Source organism: Aythya ferina, assembly GCF_964211825.1.
Source record: "Aythya ferina genome assembly, chromosome: 9".
Taxonomy (NCBI): Eukaryota; Metazoa; Chordata; class Aves; order Anseriformes; family Anatidae; genus Aythya; species Aythya ferina.
In genome coordinates this window covers 22281388-22298328 of record NC_140305.1, presented here as the reverse complement: position 1 = coordinate 22298328, position 16941 = coordinate 22281388, and the positions used below count along the sequence as shown (strand labels likewise).

Here is a 16941-nt window from a genome sequence, read left to right as displayed (position 1 = left end):
GGCATTTGCTCAGTAGGACTTTGAGCTGAATTCCCAGCTGTGCTTCCCAGCCCTCTGTGGATGCTCCCTGTCAGATTACTCGCATCCTCCCTGGCTTCTCAGATCTGACAAGATTGCAGCTTAAGCTGTTTAATTTTTCTAGCTGTCATGCAATGCATCATATTGAGTTAGTCCAATAGCCCTAATCTAATGCTCACCGCAATGAAACTGTGAATGTATCAATCAATACTTATTTTAGTAAATGTAAAGGAAAGTGAAAATTCTCTTGACAGCCTCTGTCCATTTCATTATCTTATTTATATCACAAAACTGGATCTTAGTTTCCATATTTCCTCCAACTTTGTAGCCTGTCTTTGTTCATATTCATCAGCCTTACGCCAGCAACTCTCTCCTAAACAAAGCCCTGTCTAATGCATGGGGTTCATCTGCTGTGCTCCCGCAGCAGAAGGATGCCGAATCTTCCCTGACGTATCCAGGCAGCTGTGGCATGCAGCCCTCTGGACCTAGGAGCAAAAATTTCAGGGAATATGAGACTTCAAACTCAATGTTTTACTGCCATGTTATTTTTTTCTTCCTCAAAGTAGTGTAGCTTTAGGATATTTACAATGCAAGCAAAGCAGAGAAGCTTTAGTATTGCTGTTCTCTGGCATACCTCAGTGGTGTCATCTAGTGTTATGTGATCTCTAACATCCAGCCTCTGACAAGGCAGGGTCTGTCCCGAGCTAGACAGAAAAGCAATTGGATTATGTTAATGTGCAAAGTGGAGACCCTTGACTGACCTATGGGATATTTTTCCCGTTTGTACAAAGGCAGCTTTCCATTTATCCAGGAAAGTGTTACTGCCTGCAATATGTCTGCACAAGTATACGTGCTCTTATATGTGCACCCTTTCCACTATTTCTATGGCAATATAAAGGAATCTTAGTGAAGATTAAATTCCTCCCCTTTTCCCTGTAGTGTATGCCGTTAGTCAAATTTGTAGTGTAATAGTTTTTGTTTAGTGTAATAGTTTGTGTTCCATGTGAATATTGAGAGGGATGCATGCAAGGGAGAAGGAGAAACAAGGAAAGCATAGAGAAGGTAAATAAGTATCTGCATGCAGCTGGACGTGGGAGTTACTTCCCCATATCTTCCAGGACAGAGCTGGACTAGTTGTCCCTCTCTTTCATTTCTAGCACCAGTATTGTTTTAGGGTTTTTGTTCTGCATTCCCTCCACAGGCATTAAATGACAGGGCACAACTTTCTTGTGCTTGCTTGTATATGACCAGCTATATGGGTACATAACACTTTTGTGGATGGAGGAGATGGCACCTGTAGTTTATGACTTGCTGTCAAAATTGCAGTTCTTTGCCTGCTAAGAGGGGTTGCAGCCAGCACTTTTGAACATCAGGCCATTTTTGCTTGCTGGTGTGAAAAGGAAGAGCTCGACTTTTTCACTTTCCAGGAAGTTTAATGCTTCTGTGCTGTCTTCAGCCAAATGCTGATAATAGGCTCTATAAGGGAACTTTTGTGCAATGATTCACTTAGCCATGAAATTATGTGTAGCAAAAATGGACTTGACCAAGGCATAGGGGAGAGAGGCAAAGTTAAGGCAAGTATTAGGACCATTTTTTTCATATAGTAGATTAAGGCCACTTCACAAATTAACGCTGTAAAGCAATCACAAAGCTGTGTGTTTTCTTCCTTTTTTCTTTTTTTTCCTGCAGAAATATTCTAGAATATTGTGTAACTATTAACATTTCTAAAGCCTATTTCTTGTGGCAGGTACATCTATAAGGATTCTAGTCTTTAAATTATGTGTGGGATTCAGATTGTTTGTTTTTATTGACCCTTCTGGCCTTAAAACTTGCATTAAAACTTGTGGGCTTTTCTTGTTGTTTTGCTTTCTTTTCAAAATATTTTAAGGTAACTCACCCTGCAGTCATACTTTTATAAGTATTTTTCTGCTAGATCTGTTATTTTCAGAGGCTGATAAAGAAATGATGGGAGAGATTCATAACTGCTTTAAAATAGACTTCCTTTTTGAAGCTCGTGTGTTGATTATTAAGGTGTGTGAAAGAAGTTCCCTGACCCATTACAAAATAATCTTTTGTCAACAGAAAGCATAATGCATTCTGATGACACTTATAATTGCAGTACTTCCAGAACAATTACCTTGGTACTTCATTTTCGTATTGTTGGAAATTATATTTGCATGTTATATTTAATTGAAAATGGCATGCTTTGCTCTGTGCAGGTCTAGCAGTACTCATTGGACTTAGCTTAAGAGCAAAAGTATATTTACTTCTCAAGTAATCAAATATTTAGATCTCATGGCAGGAGAATGCGTTGTAGTATCACTTTCATGTTGCATCCATATAACTCTACAGCTAAGCTAGTCCAGGGTACAGCCAGTCCAAGCAGTGATGGATTCTGAAAGCTTTGCTGTTTGTTAAGCAAATCAGGTTCAAATGGTTATAAAATTTTGAATTGTGCCAGAAATTAATTTGTGGTTAGGTGTTGGGCTCTGTGTCCTCAGATTCATGTGCTGATATTGCCTTTCATTTAGACTGTACAGCTCTGTACCAGGGAGGTTCTAGCCCAGCAGTTCCACAGGAAAAGGAAATGGATCGTGCAGCTCCGAACAGTTCCCCTTTGCTTTTCTTTTGCCACTCTTCTCCCTGTCGTAGACTATGATGAAACACTCTCTGTCCTCTGATGAAGATGACTGAACTTTTTGGCTGCAACTAAAGACACCTGGTTAATATGAAGTGACGAAAGCTGGAATTGGAAGTACATCTCTATAGAGGATGAAGAATGAAGATAGTGGGGAGGTGCTTTTGTACAGAGTACTTTCTCACAGGTAGACTTGTGAGTAAGAGCAAAAGCAACAAAAAACTTAAAATGACATCTGGATGGGTGTGATTTCTCTTTATTCTAATCTAGTTTGTAAGCTAAAACTAGAACAAACACTTTTCCTGTGAATCTAGAAGGAAAGGTTTGAGTAGACCTCATTTTGTATTTTGGGGTTAAATTACCTTTGTGCTTTCTGGATTTGTAATTTAATCCATCTGTTTTGGAGAGAAGCCTGAAACTAATATGATCATAGAGAGTGGAAGAGAGGGCTGTGGCCAGTTTGCATGAGTGAAACTGGGGACTGGAGTGGAACTCCGGTTTGGGCGTCTAGTGGGTGGTTGCTGGATGGGAACTCATTTTGATTATTACTGAGCTGAGCAGCAATCATTCAGTGCATAAATCATACTGAACTAGTCAGTCATCCTAATGTGTTAATGTCTGTCCTTTAGGGACTATGTTTTAACAAAGCAGTGTTTCTTCTAATCAGTACATACTGTATTTTTGTGTGCTCAGGATAAAACATGTGTGACCTTGATTTAAAATAAATATATCACTACAAGATCAAATTGCCTTCTATAAAAGTGTATCTGAAAAGTTTAAAAATAATAAAATCTCTTCCTCCAGATGTCTGCTTCCTTTCTTTGCACTTCGAAACATTTAAGCATGCTCTTTACATGATGCTTAAGTTTTCAAGTCAGAGTTACGAGTTGCTTTAGCCAGGCTTGGAGTCTGAAAATGAGACCCAGACCAGGACAATAACAAAATGACACAAAGATTGACTGCACTGTACTTGCTGGATGAAGTGAAAACTGCTGAAATATTAAATCCTATATCCTGGGATTTCACTGCCTGCTGGAACTAATCTCATTAATTTAAAACCACCTGAGGCTTAAGAGAGATATACACTGCCGTGTGAAATTATATTTATCTCATCCTGGGGGGAAATCCTTTTCCTCCCCCAGCTTACCTTACTTTTGACTTTGCCATTCTTGAATTACCAGGTCATTCTTCCCCCATGGGAAAGTTGCCATAGCTCACAGCAGTACAATTACTGTATCTGAAGTTCACTGCTATATAAATGCTGAGATCATTGTTCGTGTTTGTTTTCTTTAGGAAGTCATTTAAGACAAAAAAAGAAGATTGGGTAAATAATACTGCCATACAATAGTTCACTTAAATACAATTGACCCAGAGCTACAGGAAAAGACTCTAGAATTAGGAAAATAGTATTTGGTTTCCAAAGTTAAGTTTTCTTTAACCACTAAGAGTCTTAAGAGGCTGAATGATTCTGGTAACTTGTGATTGGATGCAGAAAAATCAAATGTAAAGTTGCATTTTTAAATCCAGCGGGCATTGCCAGTGAGAGCTTTGTAATCATGTGGTTGATCCCAAATCTACATTCGGTATTAAAGTTCAACCAGTGGAAATCCTCCCGTTGACATGGAAGGACTTTAGGTGAGGCCTTATCTGATGTCCCCGGTAGTCTTGGCAGCAAGGCAAAGTGACCTTGCTGAGGAGTCTTTTACTGTTTGTCTACTTATGAAAAAAAAATGAGTCAACTTTGAGTTACCCATTAAACAGCTCAAACACTGAAGAACTTAAGAACTTAGTATTAAAGCTGAATTAACTTTTTTTTTTTTTTTTTTAAAAAAAAAAAAGCTGTTAGTCTGATCTGAGCCAGTATTTAGAAAGCCTTATGCGGTGAATACATTTACTTGGTGAGCCTGGCTGTCAGCACGCTGCTTCCAGGAGAAGGTCGCCCCGGGTAGAAGTGTGCTGGGGAGGAGAGCTGCCTGCGGACCTCTTGTGGAAGAGCCCCAACTCAGCATTCTCCGGCAGGCCTGTGGCTGGCACACCACTGCTGTGACTGGTGAGATGGCACGTGTGTCCAAGGGCAGACAGGGAAACGGCGGTGCCAAAGCGATGCAGTATTTCTGTGACATCCTGTGCAGCTAAAAAAAAAAAAAAAAAAAAAAAGGGCTTGGGGATTTGAATATTAAATGTGTTAAAGTTCAATGCTAGTAGCGGCTTATTAGCCCTAAGTCATCATGTTAATAGACAGCTGTTTAAAATGTCCTGTATTGATAGCTTGTGTGCCACATGAGGGTGTACATCTTGAGATGTTTCAGGTTTGTGTAAGCATCTCCAATATCCAGAAGCCTAACTCCTGATTCACCCCAAAGCCACCCTGCTCATCAGGGGGGGCTGATGGGCACAGAGCGGAGGTTTGAACCCTTACACTGGCAGAGTTTTGTGCTGGATCCTACAAGGAGGATATGTGAGCTGTGAATAATTGAATAGTATGTTTGGGTAACGAAGAACAGGTAGGGTTAATGCTGTGTTCACTTTTGGTATGGGGGTTAGGGTTTTTAACTTGGTTTGCTTTGCACTAATGGTATTTGTTTCTATTTGCATATTGGAGCTTACATTAGTGTTTTGGTAGATTTTAATAACAGATGCATATGAGCTATAATATAGCTAGATTACCAGCACTGTTAGGAACAGTTTGGGTCAGTTTGTGCTATAAATAATCAGGAGTGTGGTGCTCAGGTGTTGTGAATTGCTCAGAGCCTGAGCTCCTGGAGAAATCTGCGGCCATTTTGGGGGGTGAACTTTAATTTTATATGCAAGGCAATAAAACTTGAAAGGTAAGGTTGAAAAACCATGATTGAAATGAAGTGAACTCTCTTATGTTTTAATGGACTTTGCTGTTCCTGTATGTGTCCCCTTTGATATTTAGTGACTCCAAACATTCAAGTGATCTAGGTGGTTGTCAATGTCCCGTTATAGAAACTGAAGGGAACACAATGAAATGCATATGAGCCAATAGGAAGTGTATTCATGTGTCTGGGTAAGAAAAACAAGTGTAATTTACAAGGCCTATTTAATGCTGTTTGCGTAGTCTCCTGATCTTGTCTAGATGCAAGACGATTTGGCCAAGTGGTTTAGTTTGGTCTTACTAATGAACTCAGTGGTGAAGGTATAAACGATGATGACTCTTCAAATGATAAGAATAGAGGTTATAGCGACATGTGCTTGCTGAACTCTAATGTACACTCCTTTTCAGTCCTGTGTAAATAGGTACAGCATATTCTAGTTTATTTAGTGATGGGCAGGTTGTTAATTCCTTAAAATAGCTAAGGAGCAAGAACCTGACACCTTGAATGACTTATGTGTTTTCTTTGTAAGCTTGTTTCTGTTTTGTAACCTTTAAAATGTGGGTTTTATGAGTGGTATCATTAAAATTTATACTCCCTCTAGTATGTGATGTTAGTCATTATTGCTCTGCTGTGCCACCCGATCACCTGTCTGAATTATAAAGCAGCCTTCCTTGGAGCTAAATAGTAAGCTTTTTTTTCCCTTTCTAGAGTAAATGCCTGTTGACTTCATTATTTTTCATTGGTGCTCCCACACTGGAGCAGAGGTCAGAATCTGGCCTTTTCTGCTTTCCATCCAAATGTGAAAGGTTGCTGGGAGTAGCACTATATTTCGAAGAATGAAATATGAAAGGTCTTTTAACTGATGAGGACTGATATTAATCAGCAAGTGCCACGGAACTTGTTTTGAAGTGTACTTTATTTTTGTTAACTGGGGTTGATGTGCTCAGTAGGTGACTTAATATTGTGCTGGGCTTTGTTATGCTGATTTTAAAATGCTTCAGTGAAGAGTGAATCTTTGTTAAGAGAGAATATAAGCTGATGTTGAAAGCCATCAGAGCCCTTGTTTCTATCAGTGGAGGCTTTTTTTAAAGATCTTATATACTCGGAACAATTGTGCAAAATACTTCGAAGTTATGCTTTTAGTCTGCGTCCTCAAACTGATAGTGCCAAAAAATTATGTCTTCCTTGGAAGTCTCTTCCACACTTAAAAGCTCTGGACTTCTTTAGAAGCACCTGAATCATCAAATGAAAGTGCTTCTTGAGTGTGGATTACTGCAGAGGTTGTGTTACGGTTGTCAAACAAAGTGCTTGTTAATGCTTCGTAACTCCTGAAGATGAACCTTTTTTAATATATTTTTCTCAAAAATGAAGGATCTGTGCTTACAGTCTGTGTTGACAGATAGTCTTGCAGATTGTGGAATAGATGAAGTCATTGTAATCTCCTAAAACGTGATCTACTTTTCTGGGTTTCATACAAAGGGGTAATATGGAATTGTTTTATGAAACTCAGGCTGAGTAGTAATGTGGAAATCTTCATGGTGTTTCACTGCTTGAACTTGTGTACATCATGCAAAAGAGAGATTTAAGTTCTTCATAGTAATTTCAGGAGAGGTGTGGTTGCTTTCTGTTTTACAAAGCATGAAGCTTCCGTGAGAGACTCAATACCATTGTGTAGTTCCCCCGAAAGACAGCATGTCACATAATACTACAAAGCAGGTTTCAGCTGGGGGAAGTGTTATAGCTGGAAAGCTTGAGAAGGAAACAGCTCAGGGTGGAGGTATTTCAGAGTAAGCACACTTGAGCGTTAGGAAGAGGCCGCACACTCGAGGACCTGATACACTGGGTTTAATGCTGCACGTAGTTACAATTATTAACCTTACCCCCACTTCTGTTCCCAAAATAACTGTGTTCTCTGTACTTGAAAGGCAAGTTTCCTGTCATGTTACAATAAAGAAAATGTGAATGTTAGAGGCTCCTGCATTGAACCCTTCTAATGGCGTGATTCCTGGGGTGGGAAAGGCTGCTCAGGGGGCTTGCCTTCTCGCTTAATATCAGATAAGGTCTGCTTCAGGAGTCGCGTTGTACTACACATACACTGCTGCCAGTCTTTCCTTAAAGTAATACTCTGGAGTTGAAGTTTAATTTTGCTCTGCACTACTTATTTGTAGGTAAAATGAGAATTGGTGAGAGGGCTTACCTAGATAAATGTTAGTGAGATAGTGAAGAGGAGCTGTGATGCTGATTAGAGGAGGCCGAGTAGAGTTTTTCATAGGGTTAATGCTTTCCACATAGGGGGATAGAAGATTGAAAGTGAAGGGCATACTCCTTGTTGAAGGAAAGTGTTAGAGTGGTCCTAATACAGAATCTCATTAAAGCAACTGTCAGGATTCCTCTATTTTACCATCACCTCCCCTATTCTATAAGAGTCAGCTGTCGTTTTGAGTGAGCATACTGCCAAAGAGGCATTTACAAATAAATGAAAAATGTCACAATTGATTTTGCTCCTTTCAGAGTACTGTGTGTCAGCTTTGTCACAAACCCTTTGTTATTCTCTTTTTCAGATTTCTCGTCTGGACATTGGAAATAACTTTGGTTTTGGGCTGCTTTCTGTTGACCCGGGGTAAGCTCCCTGGGTTTTATGACCTCTTGATAACATTTTGTGTACCAGTTAAGTAATATTGCCTTTTCAGTGCTTGGAAAGGATGAAGTGCTAGAAATGCTTACCAATTACCTGGAGAACGTATATTGAAGCTGCATAGCACAATCCACGCTTGAGAATTCTACTAACATAATGGTTTTATTTCATAGTTTCTCTTACATAGAAGTATCTGTGACTTATGGTAATTACTTGGCAAAACGTGCGTGCAGCAGTACTATCCATATAAAATACATATCCCTACAATTTTATTTTTTTCTAAAGAATATATGCTTCCAAGTCAATGGTGTTCTTTTCGTCAAATTTTATTTAAAATTTCTTGTACTCCTTCAATGTATGTTATAAAGCTATTAAAGTACATATTGCTGCTTGTAAACATACTGAAAGGTAAGCTGTTTTGTGTATTTGCTGACAGGGAAACTGAACCTAATGAGTACTATCAAAAAACCCTTTAAACACAGAAGTGTTAGCATAAGAATGGATATCTGTTGGAATTTCATTATAAGAAATACTTGACATAATTTAGATATGGTGAGCTACCTAAGTTACTGGTCACTTTTGGTTTTAAAAAAGTTATTTTCTGCTTGAACTTCCTTGTTTTGTGATAGCATTCAAAAATACATGCAGAGTTTTAGTAAAACTGCCATGAAAAAGAACCATATTGACAAGTATAGAACTGCCTGTGATCCTTTCAGATAGGAGTTAAAGGTTTTTAGTGACAAGCCTGCTGCTACTCTTAAGAGCAATTTTGGGTCGTCTTTGCGTTTTCTGTGATGTTCAGTAGTAAAGTGCAATTGTGTAAGAAATGTAACCTGCAAATGATAATAGGAAGAGTTTGCTACTTTCTATTAGCTTTAAAAAGTAAATTCACGCTGCATAGTAGGAACTGTTATATAACGCTTTGGGTGAATATTTCTGAAGGGATTCTTCAAAAGAGATTCACGCATATTTTGCAATCTGCCAGACAGTGCAAGTCTCTATTTCAGTGCACATTATTTTTCTCTTTATGGCATATTTTAGAGTTATTGAAGCATATCACAATTGCTAATAAGACCTTAAAAAAAAAAAAAAAAAAAGGAAAACAAAACTGAAGAACATCACACTGCTGTCACTTTTGTACTCTAGAAACTCCTAGGGAATAAAGGAAGGAACTGAACTCTTTAAGGGAAAACTATATCAGTGGAGGGAGTTACCTTCCCATTATGCAGATTTATTTTCTATTCCTTATTCATTTGGGATTGTAAAGAAGTCTAACACAGCAGTGATTTCTTTGCATTAGTGTATGCACATTTGTTAGATGCTGGTGTGTTTTTAACATGAAAATTTTGATCTTCAGATGGAAGATTGCAGATATCAGTCATTCACAGCTCTTTTACAGCTCTGATATTACCTTTGACTTAATTAAAGAAAAAATACGGAATTTGTTTTGAAACAAATTTAAAACAGTTTTAAATAACTATTAACTTTTTTGAATGCTTTTTCTTTTAACTAAAATTCAAAACGTAAGTGAAACTACCAAAGAACACGCTTAATTCATACTTCAAACAGACTGTTCCCTATTTACGTGTTAGTACAAACTTTTTGACAAGGCTCTGTAAGGCAATCTCTAATATCCCATTATATGCAGCGGGCTGCCCAACCATGATTTGTTTTTTCTTTCTTCTCTTTGTGCTAGAATAAAATCTGAGATCTGAATCCAGTACAAAGACAGAAAATGAATTCTGGCAGTGTAAAAACTGATAACATAATTTCATTGAATAGAACAGACAGTTCAAGGCTGTTGTTTGTGTAATTAATCATTACTGTAACTGTAAACAAAGAGAGGGAAGGAAAACTTGGGTAAAACTGAAATAGAACTCAGCATTGTCAGCTCTACACATCCCCCAGCCTCCTTCCCCCATATATTTGACTTCAACAATACAAGAAATTGTATTTTGAGTTAAATCTAAATGTAAGCCTGTAGCATTTCAAATCTGTATGAGCATGCACTTATGAGTAAAGCAATGCTACTGAGAGAAATCTAGAGCACTTCCAATCTTCCTCGAAACAGTGCCGAGGTATTGGCTAAATGTGATTAGGCAGATTTGCAGAAGCTCAGACTTAACCATCGGCAAATCTCTGCATGCAGTAATGATACTTAGCTTCATAATGTTGCTGACATTGACTTGTCTCAGCCTCTTCTATTAAGCTGGGCATATTCTGATGTGTAGTTACGCATATGTAGATCTCTGCACTCCAGCTGATTGCATGTGTAGAGAATTCCTTCTGGAATGTCCTGAATCATAAGATTATTCTCAACTACTGGATGTCGCTACAAGCAACTGATGAAATGTACTGAGCAGCAAAATTAGCATGAGTTATATTCTAACTTTAGTGGGAGATTGTCTAAGATCTCCATCAAATAACAAATATGATTATAATAAAGAAACCCATGAACACCACAGCTGCTTATTTAGCTCACTACAAACTTGCAAGTAGGGAATAAACCTAGGAAAAGCCAAACTTCCAGGAAACTTATTTTCAGTCAGGAATGAGGGAAGAAAGAAATGAACTGGGAGCTGTGTCTCTCTGAATCAAATTCTGTTCTTGCACTGCAAATTAAAAGGTTGAAACTATTACAGTTTATGTTTAAATGATCTATTTTGTCCAGTAACTGGATTCTCCTGTTCATGATGACGGCAGCAATTTGTTTGGCTTCTGAACCAAGAATATTCTTGCAACCCTTTTCATATAAAAATGCTTTTTTCCTATTGAAATTAATAAGAAGATGGTATATTTCTGTGTCATGGGGACACATGGGTCTCATAATTCAGTGAGATGAACTGTAGACCCTTCCCAATCCCCAGATGCAAGACTTCATGGCATAAGATGTCTTTTACATACAAGAAGAAAAAGTAATTGAAGTGGGGGAGAAATAAGGGAGGATAACCTGGTCAAGTGGGAAAAGATGAGATTTGGAGGAGTTAGTATTCATGAGTTTCTTACTATTTCACTCTTAGAAGATCCATTTTAATGAGAAAGGATCCTCAAGTTCTTAAAATAGGCCAGTTTCCAGCACCTCTTCTCACTTGCACTGTTACTCTGCTGACTTCAGTGAGATTGCTCATTGAATAAAAGAATGGTTCCTCACCTCTTTATATCTGAGGCTGAGTGCTATTGACTTCTTGGTGCTTCTTACCCCTTGTGCTGCTGCTGTCTTTTAGCTGTTTAAAAAAAAATAAATTGTAATCTGTTTTCCTCTGAACAGTTTTGTGTAGATGGCTTATAAATAGTGTTGCTTCAAGTGGTGTAGGAGAGTTCATAGCAGAAAGGATGTGCGAGCAGAAGCAGCCCACAAGATAATGCTAATAATTTGTAGTTCTTCATGATCAAGGCTGAATGAGTTGGTTGTAGGTCATTTACTATTCAAACAAGAATAATGTGGCAAAATGAGTCTTACTCATTTTTGTTGTTGTACAATGGTCAAGCCTGAACCATGTAATTTTAGGGGGCTTGGTAGGGCAAAGCTAATCACTTAATTGATCACTCTGTTTCCTCTAGTTGTAATGTGTTAATGATGGTCAAAGATTAACTAGCAGAAAAACCCCGAAACTGTACAGGAAAATACCATGAAGTAGCTTAATGGTAAAATAGTTTAATTGCTATTTAATCAGCAGAGCAAAGGTGGGGAGGAAGCTCGTGTGCTGACCCATAGGTTCTGAAAGTCTTTAGTCAAAAGAGTGACTTGAAATGCATGTAGGATGATCATCTATGCATAGTATGTATTCGGGAGTGGAGGGAAGCATCTTTGACTAATTTCCTCAAGTCATTATTTTAGCAAGAACATCTTGGGAATAGTTTCAATACTCGAAAGTGTTAGCAGGACCTAATGCATTTTAATTTTTTCCCCATGAAATCATAGTATTTGTTTAAGCAACAAATAATGATAATTGCTGCTGGGGCTTATTTTGCATTTACTAGAACAAAATGGTTTCAACCTTCATTCAGGATTGGTTCCAATGTGTATATGCTTGCAAATAGACCTGTATTATGCTAAGAAAATCAATGAATTGCATTTGAGTTAATAATAATGGTTCTATTTGATAGAGAAGTCCTTAGGCACTTTTGGAAATTCTAGCTATGATTAACGATGGCTGAACACAACTCCTGCGACTTTCCTGTAGCTATAGAAACAGGTTATGCTGATTCCAACAGGTGTTCAGTGGAGCCAAGATTTCATGCGATGTCTTCCTATAAAGGAAGACTCTACTCTCACTCAGTGTGTTAGGGGCATTTTTTTTTTTTTTTTCTTATCTTTCCGCAGTTTTGGGAAGTAATTTGGATTAATGTTCTTGATTTTTAACATTTAGATGTAATTCAGATTTTTACATTTGTTTAAAAAAAAAAAAAAAAGGCACTTGCAGAAGGTAGTTTGTGACAACCTACTATACCATATATATACTAAAAAGACACAACTTCAGCAGTGTTTTCATCAACAGGGATGTGCTGATGTTTTAAAGTTGTATCTCTCCATAGGGTATCATAACGTGATTAGAGGATCAAGTGTAATCCTTCGATATTTCATATTAATTCTGCAGAGGGTTGAATTAATTTTTTCTGACTGTTTGATGGTATATGACTTTTATAGTTCTATAGTATTCCCATGAACAAATCTGTAAAGCACAGTTTTTCTAGAACAGTGTATTTGTTTTATAAAACTCCTGAAAGACTCATACTTCTAGTGAATTTGCTTGTAGCAAGCTGGAAATGAAAGTATTTGTCTTAGCATTCCATGCCAATTTTTAATTTTATGCACTCTGCCTTAAAGAAACTGCACAAAATGTCTTCTTGTGAGGATTGAAGAGTACTAGAAAACTTTTGTGCCGACACAAGAAGGATCTCTTTCACTGCAAGTGATGGTGAGCTTTTGCATCCAGACTAGTAACGTGAATCAGCGATGTGCCTTTGCTGCTAGGCAGGCTGATGGCAGTCTTGTCTGCGTTAAGCAAAGTATCCCAGCAGGTCAGGAGGTGATCTTCCCCCACTGCTCAGTTTGGTGAGGCTGCACCTGGAGCACGGTGCCCAGTTCTGGGTCCCCAGTACAATGGAGAGACAGCCATACTGGAAAGAGTCCAACTCAGGGCCACCAAGGTGGTCAAGAGACTGGAGCACCTCTCCTGCGAGGAGAGGCTGGGAGAGCTGGGACTGTTCAGTCTAGGAAAGAGGAGGCTCGTGGGTTCTTATCCGTGTCTGTAACCACCTGAAGGAAGGATGTGAAGGGGATGGAGCCAGGCTCTTTGCAGTGGTGCCTGGTGCCAGGGTAAGAGGTAGTGGGCACAAACTGGAATGCAGGAGGCTATGGCTAAACATAAAGAAACACTTCTGTGCTGTTTGGTGGGGGACTGAGCACTGGAACAGTACCCAAAGAGTCTGTGGTGTCTCCCCCTTGGAGATATTCAAAAACTGACTGGACCCGGTACTGGGAGACCTGCCACGGGTGTCCCTGCTTGAGCTGGGATTGGACCAGACGACCTCCAGGGTTCCCTTCCAGCTTCACCCCTTCTGTGATTCTGTATTAAAACAATAACTGTGTACTGTAAATTGAAGGATGATAATTCTGAACATTTTTTCTTCTGAGGTGGATATTCCCCAAATATTCCCAAAGCTTTGCTTTCACAAAAATCCACAGTGTTTTATCTTGTTTTTGTTGTTGCAGTTCCTTTTATGACACAAACTTAGTGTTCATTAGGCTCTTATTCTGCTATGGCAAAGACCTTGGGGCTGCCCAACAAAAAAAATCAGAAGTACAATTAAGTAAACATTAAATTTAACCCCAGCCCTGACATTCTCAGTCAGTACTTTGATGATCTTATTAGGAGGTTACGTACCTTAGTGGAGAGAAGGGCAGGAGTGGTTCTGTAAGTGCAAATTAGAGCTGGTGACCCTTTTGTGTTACGCTGCAATGAGCCTTTGCTTTAAGCAGTGTAACATAATCATGATTTAGTAGTTGATAAATGTCTAGAGTAGTGTGCAAAACAGTTTTTCAAAATTGCCAAGGTACGTGATCATGCTTGGATTTGATGATCTTAAAGGCCTTTTTCAACCTAAATAATTCTATGATTATATTATTTTTATATTAATGTGAAAAACATTAAATTATGGAAGCCTAAATAGGTGCTTTTGACCGTGCTATGGTTCAGGAAAGAGGTGTGAGAGCAATCTGATATCTCAAAGAAGAAAATAAATTGGGGAAAAAAAAATCCTTCATTTTTTGCTACTTTCTGTGTCCCCACAGGTTAAAAATAAAATAGTGGTTAGGGGAGAGAAGAAATACTTTTTTTTTTTTTTTCCCTCAAATGCTCTATATTTCAGAGTGATACTGGTATTCTTTTTAGCTCTGTCACTTAATGTTTGCTTTGTGCTTTTCCAGGGCTGAATAACAGTCACAGGCAAAGACGGGGACTGTTTCCATTGAACACTTTAACACATTTTCATTGAATACTTTAACTTTGGTTCTGGTGTTCTCATGGGAAAGAATGGATAAAGTGCTCCCAGGGTGGATAGGCATTCACCTTCAAATCCAGTTCAGAATATCAGAATATGTTGCTTGTTAACTTAAAATTAAACTAGCATCCCACCAGAAAACTTGCCCTGTACATTTTTATATGATTATTTGAATGGGGGAAACTTCACTGTTAACCTTAAAGAATGATACGAAGGCGATATGCAAGTTTATACATCTACATGACCAGCCCAGTATAAGATACTCTTTAAGACTATATTATTCTAGATATGGCACCTCCAACTTCAAAAGTGTTTCCTTTTACCTTAAGGCATGTGAAGGAGATGAACTTAATGGGAGAGTTTTGACATTTGTTTTAATGGAGGAAGGATCAGGCAAAAATGTGAGGTTGGAATGACATGAAGTGATTGGCAGTACTGACCAGTGACCAGTAAATCAAACTGCAGTTAGAGCTCTTTAGTTAAGGCTTTATATAATGTATTGTCAGTTCTATGGTTATTTTTTTATTAGAACGAATATACTTAAATCTATAGAAATAAACCATTCTCATCTTGGTGTGGTCAATTACAAAGCTCTGATGGATTTCAGCAGTGTCCTGAATCTATCTGATGGAGATTCAGATTGTGTATACATACAGCATTACTCAAAGCAAAATATTTCACAGTTGTAGTATGAACGCTTCAATTGCTTTAAGATACCTCAATGCATTATTGAAAGGAGTGCATTTCCAATGAGAAATATTTTGCAATGATTTTATTTTCACAAAAATGAAATCCATAACCAAGAAATGATGACTCAATATTTTTTTAAACAAACACAAAACCCAACCCTCCAGCTTCCCTCCCTTGCAGAAAGTTGAACTTAAGACACAGGTTTCAATGCATTGTTTAGAGACAGGCTCAAGGGACTTTTGAGGGTAGGCAGGTGCATTGTTTTTGGAAGCTTCTCCTCAAGGATTAAGTATTCCTATTTTTACCTCTACTCCTCCAAGTCCATCTGTGCCTCTTATTGAAATCAGCTGTGCCTGCTGTCCTCTTAAAACCCTCTACCCTGGGAGTCACTGAATTTGTTGTAGACCTTATGAATTTGCTTTGAGTTGACTGAGTGACATTTATTATAAAAATAACATCTAAGATGCAGCTTGTAAAGTATGACATGTTCAGATAAATAGGATCCTTTATCCTAGATGGTACTATCACTGTTTTAGTCATCACTTGTAAGATGAATCTTCCAGAAAATGATAGGCTAGATTTCAGAAGTATAATTTCATGCGCTTGATTTACCTCATCTGGAAGACAATTTTTTTGGTGCATCACTCTTGAACTTTTCATTTAAAACATAAGATGACAGTTTTTGCCCCACTCCCCCATTTACAAAGTGCTGTGCCAAAAATAAGTACATGTACTGTACTCTTGCTTTCTTTACAGTGTAAGTAGTAAGTGCCTTTCATTTTCTTTCAAGGCTTCCTAAAGCTTATTTAATCCATTCTCTTCTCTGCTTTTTTGTTTCTATGTTCAGTGCTTCATTTTTCTGTTAGTTCCTTTCCCCTCAATATAAACATAACAAGTCTGCCTAGTACATCCATGCTGAGATACAACTAGTAGAAATATAGGAAAGGGTGGGGGGCAGAACTAATGTGCCAAGTATAGGCAGCAGAAAATAGGGGATGTGGCCCTTGGCATTTTAGTTTTAAATGGGTTGCTGGTTCTGTAATTTTTATAATAATATTTTTTCAATAAAAGATGAGTTTTATATTTTTTCAACAGCAATATTAGTTTGTCAGAGGCATGCTACCTTCCTCCCCCTCCAATGTTTTTCATTCATGTTTTTTCTATACCTAAGGATCAGGTGAAGCTTGACAAATGCAAGCGTTCTTATGACTTGTCTTCAAGCTATGCTTCAGATTTTTCTGTTCCCTTTTTCAATAAGAAGTACCTGTTCAAATATTTTTTATAGTTCCTTTATGTTAGGCATTTCAGATACCAAGTGCTAAATAAATAAAACTGTCTTCCTAGCTTAAGGAGCCTGGGATGTTGGTTTGTTTTTTTTTGTTTTGTTTTGTTTTTTTTCAAAATCTGTTGCGATGCAGAATGTTAGTTGGTTGTCATAGTAAAGAAGATGGTCTGGTATTGAAATGAGAACATAATTAAAATTATTTTTACTTTTCTCAGGACTTGGAACAAACTGTTACTTAAACCTTTTCTTAGAGGTATTACACCTAACAAGTTCTCTTGAGAGACATGACAGCAAAGCAGCTAAGCTATCAACACAAATACCGAATGGCTGT

The 16941-nt window shown here is 38.0% G+C and overlaps 1 protein-coding gene across 10 annotated transcripts in view; it reads left to right on the top strand.

The window, feature by feature from the left end:
* The window catches only part of NAALADL2 (N-acetylated alpha-linked acidic dipeptidase like 2), a 433689-nt gene that overhangs the window by 30199 nt on the left and 386549 nt on the right, over positions 1 to 16941 (top strand). For 6 of the 10 annotated variants that reach the window (XM_084529574.1, XM_084529579.1, XM_084529576.1 and 3 more), the window contains one exon: positions 8058 to 8116. The exons of 2 other annotated variants lie outside the window; for them this stretch is intronic. Coding sequence is in view for 1 of the 8 variants with exons in the window: in XM_084529567.1 (XP_084385693.1) it covers positions 8058 to 8116 (59 nt within the window). In the remaining 7 variants the exon portion in view is untranslated. Of the gene's footprint in view, positions 1 to 4565; positions 4707 to 8057; positions 8117 to 8144; positions 8164 to 16941 lie in introns of those variants that run through there. 2 more of the 10 variants (XM_084529577.1, XM_084529570.1) reach the window with 2 other exon arrangements.